This window comes from Neopelma chrysocephalum, unplaced genomic scaffold (genome assembly GCF_003984885.1).
Source record: "Neopelma chrysocephalum unplaced genomic scaffold, ASM398488v2 Primary Assembly neopelma1_75, whole genome shotgun sequence".
Taxonomy (NCBI): Eukaryota; Metazoa; Chordata; class Aves; order Passeriformes; family Pipridae; genus Neopelma; species Neopelma chrysocephalum.
In genome coordinates, this window is record NW_020897736.1 from 6,264,425 (window position 1) to 6,270,593 (window position 6,169).

Sequence of the window (6,169 nt, forward strand, 5' to 3'; positions counted from 1 at the left end):
GATTAACTCCTAGATCCTCTCTTAACTTTCTGGTGAAACTCAGCCCAGCCTGATAAGCTTCTCGAGAGTGGAAAACTCTCGACCTTTAAAAGCCTTTAAGCCTTTAAAAAATTCGCTTCATTACTCCTAATTGAATTCTAAATTCTGTCCCGTTTTTTCACGCACCATTGCAATTTTACACTCTCTTTAGACGCTGAAGATTTTTATCCCCCCCCCCCCCCCCCTGTCACCGGGATTGGGATCACACCATGGCGGGCAAGGGGCGGCCCCATCTCTAGGGAAGCGCACGGCAGCGCTCCGGCCCCCATCCCTGTCACCTTCCCGGGGTACTGGGGCTCGTTTCTCCGCAGGCCTCGGAGGATGTCCCCGCTGCCCGGCCGGGCCTCCCTCACCCCCGCTCTCCCGGAGGACGCAGCGGTGCCGGCCCAGCGTGACCCTCAGGTGACGGGGCGGTGCCGCCGTCGGCCCAGGGGCGGCGCGGCGCGGGCGCTCAAAGGCAGCGGGGGCGGCCCCACCCGCCCGCCATGGACCGTGAGGAGCGCGCCGAGGCGGCGGCCGAGCAGCTGCGGCTGTACCGGCGGGACCCCGGCGGCTGGAGGGGCTGCCGGAGCACGGTGGGTGAGCGGGGCCGCGGCGGGAGGGACGGGGACCGGGCCGGGCCGGGTGCTGAACGCTTCCCCTCCCGCAGGGCGAGGTCGCGGTGTCCTGGAGACCCTCGGCGGAGTTCGGTGGTAACCTGTGAGTACGGCCCGTTCCCGAGCTGAGGGGGATCCTGCCCGCGGTGAGGAGCCGGGCAGGGTGGAGAAACATTTGGTTTCGTTTCGTCCCGCCGCAGGTACAGGGGAGAGGGGATCCTGCCCGCCAGCCCGCGGGATGTCTGGGAATGCATCAAGCCGGTGGCCGGCGGGCTCAGGACCAAGTGGGACCAAAACGTGAAGGACTTCGAGGTCATCGAAGCCCTCACCGATGTAAGTTCGTTAAAAACTGTCCTGGTGAGATTAACGCAGCGTGTGTTGAGCAGCGTTGGGCTCTGCACAGCCCTTCCTGTCGTGCCTCAGGAGACAGCCGATGCTATGTGCTGGGAGGTAAAGAGATCTGAAAAAGTTGTATGGTGTCTCTGTCTGGATCAGCCTGACAATACTGGGATAACAAACCTGGTTTTTTCTTTCATTTTGTTGTTGTTTTTTTCTTTTCCATCAATTTTATGTATTCTTTTAGCATATATATAAACAATGGTTTTTCATTCTGAAAGGAGCTGCTGATACACTCTTGCCTAATACTTGCCTAATAGTTTAATGTATAACATTAAAGATTCCCACACTGTGTTGCTGTTAATGCTGCAAGTCAAGCCAGGCATGATTATTTTTAACAAGCTCTCTGTGAGGGAAGAGGAGGTTTAGGCAATATATAGACTTAGCTAAGCAGTGAAACATTCATGTCACCAGCCTTTAATTCAGGCCCCATCTTTCACAATGGCAGCACAGACGCTCTGCACTGCACTGCCTTTAGCTGACCTTGGGACCCAGTGCTTTACCTCTCTCTCTGTCATTAAAATGGAGATGCTGCACTTGGAGCATGACAGATGAACAGGGCTATGTATGAGCAGCAGCTTCTGCTACTGCAGTTATACAATCTGGTTCTTTTTTTGTTTTGTTTTCTTTAGAGCATTTAAAAGGTGTTGGATTTAGATCCCCAAATCTGAAATGTATGTAGGTGCTTGGAGGCAGCCAGGTGCAAACACAACTGGTCCCAGAAATGCTTGTGGAAGTCCTGTGAAGGAACTCTTGGAGGAACTTTAGAGGCATTTTGTGTTCATTATAAACTTGAGGAATGCTGCAACCTCCTGCTTGAAATTCATAGACTTGCCAGCAGTTACCAGTGTGATAGAATATTTTGGGGACCCTCTTACCACAGAGCCTCCACAGAAGGGGATGGTAGCATTAATGTTTCTGCAGTGTAACAGATTGGGTTATCAAGTTGTATCCCATGTATATGACACAAAGAAGTTATCTTTGCTGGCTTCCTGGGAACAAGAAGCATTTTACCTGTCCTATGACCATAGATGTGCCAGATTTGCATTTCATCATCCCTTGTGATATCTGTCCTTAGTCAACCTGGAAGCAACACATTGTCACGATATTTTTCTCAGTTAAACTGTCCTTATCTATGGAGGGTAGTGCCTTTTGACTGTGCTGATTTATATTTTGTTCAACAAAGGGTGTAGTAGAACTCTTTGATGGAGCTTAGAAAGTGTAACTGAAAGTGTATCAAAAAGTAAAGGTATTTTTGTGGTGTACTTCAGAAAGCATTAACTGGCATAATTCTGTTTTTTGATTTCCAGACTATCTCTGTATGCAGAACCACAACCCCCTCAGCTTTCATGAGGATTATTTCACCAAGAGAATTTGTGGATGTGGTAGTAATGAAACAATATGAAGATGGGACATTGCTATCTGCTGGTAAGGCTCTTGTGTTCTCAACAGATTCATGTTACATTAGGAGATATCCAGCAGCTACCAGAAACAAATATAAAATAAAAACTAAGTAACATGCTGCTCGGTAGTTGTTGACCTGATCTTGATCAGAAGGTAAAATAGTAGTTGTCTCTCTATGTTGTTCTCAGACTATATAAATCATCTTAACACTGAGATAATAATGATACTGTTGGCCAGTTTCTCTCCTTGCTATACTTTTGAGATTGAATAAGTATTTAATTTGCTATTAAGTTCTAGGATATTTTATATGTGGTTTTGTTGTTTTACGAGTTTACAGAACTTTCTAAAAGAAGTCCTATTTAGGCTAAATCCCATTTTAACATTTTCTGCACTGCCTCTAGGTTTTGATGAAGCCACTGAATAAATGTACCACTCCTGTATGTGGAAATGATTGTTTTTATGAAAACAAATGTAGTCCTGATTTTTAAGGGGCTGCCACTATATGGAAGGATGTTTCTTTGGGTTTTTTTTGCTTTCACCCTGTTGTTTAACTGTTCCAAGTCAGTGCTTTTATTCCCTCACTGTTCAGGTGTCCTATTTGCCCATAGTGTTCAGGAATGCCTTGCCAGGAGTTTATATACTTGCTAGAGTGTAGCTTCTCAGCAGCCAAGGGGCATATGCATGTGACATTTTTTATTGGAGATAACCTGAATGACCTTGCACAACATGGGTTCAATGAAACTCCCTCAAAGTGTCCTGATGCTTCTTTCAGAGCTCAGTAACAACTGCTTGTAAACTCTACCCTTCTTTGATTTCCCCATTCTAAGGCCAGAGTGGTTCCTTTTAATGGTCTTTCCTGCCAGTTTTGTGACACAGCCCCACACTAAGAGGATTATATTGCCATTCTTTTTAAATATATTTTCATATAGTGAGTTTGCTTCCCAGCTGGTGCTTTGAGTACCAAGCACTCTCCCAGCTTCTGCCAGAATGACACTTTTATTCACTGCTTTTTCTTGCAGCCACTAACGTGGAACACTCACTGTGTCCGCCTCGACCAAATTTTGTGAGAGGTTTTAATTACCCTTGTGGCTGTCTCTGTATACCTGTTCCAGGGTAAGAAATTATCTGTTTGACTGTTTTGAATTCTAAAGCTCTTCTTATCCATTGTGTAGTGTGTTTATGTGTATGTGGCCAATGTGACCTGTAGCCTCTTGGCAATGGCACATGTCTGTCTTCCTGGTAATCATTATGACTGAGTGCCCTTTTTGTGTTCTCTTTTTTGGGCAATGAGTTAGTTTCTCTTCATTTCCTAGAGGGAAGTCTTTAATGTTACAGGAACTGTCATCATGGTAGGATTCTCGCTGACCTCTTAAACAGAGATTCAGCAAAACATACAAACATGGTCTTAATTTTTGGTAAATGAGTATCTAGTTGTTTATTATAATTTATAGTAATTTATAAGCAGAGTCAAGTAGCTAATTAGGGCCTACTTAATCTGTAATTCAGTAGCTACATTCACGGAAATTTGCCTGTTTGTTCAAAAAAAAAAGCTTTCATAGAAAAATCCTAATACGTGTAAGGGTCATTGAAGAGTTCTTAATGCTCTTAAACTGCTGGCTATAAAATCACTTGCATTGTCTTTTCAGGGAACCAGACAAGACTCAGCTCCTCACTTTTTTTCAGACGGATCTTGGTGGCTACCTTCCCCAGACAGTGGTGGATTCCTTTTTTCCATCTAGCATATCTGGATTTTACAGTAACCTGACCAAAGCTGTTAAGACATTAAAAGCATGACAAGATGAGTTGCTGACATCACCAGCTGAGGGTAGGAAAAAAACCTGGCAGCTTGAGGGTAAAAATAAGAAGTTGACCTCAGGACTTTTCAGTCAGCAAAGATACTTAAGAAAAGCGACATGAAACAATGAACTGAGTAAAATAATTTTTTAAAATGGCATTTTGTACCTGTCTCCATGCAGAACAATGCATTCTTTTCTAATACAAAATTCTTCACTTTTAGAAAAATATCCCACCAGAGGCTGGAAGAATCCTGGAGACAGCAGTGGTGACTGTCTCCAGGGAGAAGATGCACAAGTTGGATCTGTTCTTGGCCACACTTTGTCAATGTGTGCCAAGGGGAGCGTTGCTAAAACCCACTTAGTACCACAGGGTTAGCCAGGTGTGGGTCAGCTCTGTTTGGTCTCTGAAACCCTGTAGATTCCTGTGGAACGGTGTTTCTTCCCCAAAAGAAGAACTTGAAGAGCTGCTGAGATGTATCAGTGGGTCTAAGCTAGGAAATGGTAAAAAGTCAAAATTGGATTGTGTGGAGGATTCCGCTTGTTTGTTCCAGCAGATGTCAGCAGTGATGGTAAATATGCCTTAAGTGCTTTTTTGTAAGTCAGGGTGCAGCAGTGCAAATCAATTCACAGGTCTGTGGGCTGGCAAATCAACACTCTTCCTTTCCCTTCTCTCTACCAAAACCAGTGATTTCCCCTCTGTCACTAAACAAACTGAATTGACACAGTGGCAATAAATAAAGAGGATTAAGCACTTTACTTGCCATTTCTTAAACTGCACTTGAAATGACCCTTTTGAACTGTACTTGAATGTTTTTTGGTCTCCTGTGGGGAAAGATTTTAACGGGTAAATAATCTTTTTTTGTAGCTTTGTCTTGACAGGCCATAAGAACATTGCTTTTCTCTAAGACTGGTTTGCCTCAGCATTATCTCTGGAAACCAGCACCTGATTTTGTGTGCAATGTTGTGTCCATCTTTAGGAAATATCTATGGCATTGCTTGCTGCAGGAATGTCAGACATTACTGTAGGTTACATATAATTACAAAAAGAAAAATAATTGCTGAATTAGGAATTTAAATGCAGGCTGTGATTTTAATGCAGTAACTCGATTATTTAATAAGGTTAATATGCTCTGCTTTCTGTCCCTGTATTTTTTTATATTTATTATAGGGCATGGACTTGCACACAAAGCTTCCCATTGTAAATCTTACTCTATGGAATAGTTTTTCAAGGAAACAGTTTTTAGTCTAGTCTCCTTTGTATACAAAGATGTAAAAACTTGTGTGAGCGTGGTGAAATAAATATTTTTTCTGCTACATCTTACTGTTTTTCCTGAATCATCCTTTAAAGTGGTTCTTTGTGCACCTGCCTTGCTGTCAAGGAAACATAAGAGCTACTTAGACCTCCAGCGTCTCTCTGAATTTAAGGCAACAAGAGAGGGAAAAGCCTTCCCTACCATTTGCAACCCCCACTACCTGGGGAAGAGGTTTTCTGATGAGAACACTCACTCTTCACAGGTTCTTTGCCCTTGGTTGGTCCTTATTTCCAATTGCTGCGTTCTATACTCAGGAAGAGTAACAAATTCACTGAGAAGAGATTTGGGCCTGGATGTTAGAGAGGCTTATATGTATTTTTCTAAATGTACTGAAGTTGTTTGGCATGAATTGCAATATCTTGGCAAGTCTTTCCAGGATTGTCCTCAATTTAATTAGCAAAAAGTTCAAGGAGCAGAGCTGAGATCACCACTCATTATTTCTGCAAGTAAACCTTTCGCAGACAATGTGGCTTCTTATTAGCTATTTGTATTTTTTTTGATTGCTGTGAGCAACAAAGGTGGTTGGTGAGGCTCTTTGTTGCAATAATTTAAGGATGCCTTTTCTGAGTGCTCAACAACTTCTATCCAGAAGGAATTAAGAGCCCTTAACCTTCTGCCCTGCCAA

At 43.6% G+C, this 6,169-nt stretch overlaps 1 protein-coding gene across 1 annotated transcript; it reads left to right on the forward strand.

Annotated features, from left to right (window-relative positions):
• Positions 1 to 508: 508 nt before the first annotated feature.
• STARD5 (StAR related lipid transfer domain containing 5) lies at positions 509 to 5,547 on the forward strand. Its single transcript, XM_027688682.1, has 6 exons — positions 509 to 614; positions 689 to 738; positions 836 to 968; positions 2,342 to 2,459; positions 3,455 to 3,548; positions 4,082 to 5,547. Exons 1-6 carry the CDS (start codon positions 525 to 527, stop codon positions 4,227 to 4,229), a joined length of 633 nt encoding a protein of 210 aa, XP_027544483.1. The 5' UTR covers positions 509 to 524; the 3' UTR covers positions 4,230 to 5,547.
• The last annotated feature ends 622 nt before the right edge of the window (positions 5,548 to 6,169 follow it).

Excerpts from the sequence above, each read along its gene's own strand:
- STARD5 (XM_027688682.1), top strand. The coding sequence starts at position 525 with ATGGACCGTGAGGAGCGCGCCGAGGCGGCGGCCGAGCAGCTGCGGCTG. Across the intron at positions 739-835 it reads GCGGAGTTCGGTGGTAACCT|GTACAGGGGAGAGGGGATCC; the intron begins GTGAGTACGGCC and ends GTCCCGCCGCAG. Across the intron at positions 969-2,341 it reads TCATCGAAGCCCTCACCGAT|ACTATCTCTGTATGCAGAAC; the intron begins GTAAGTTCGTTA and ends TTTGATTTCCAG.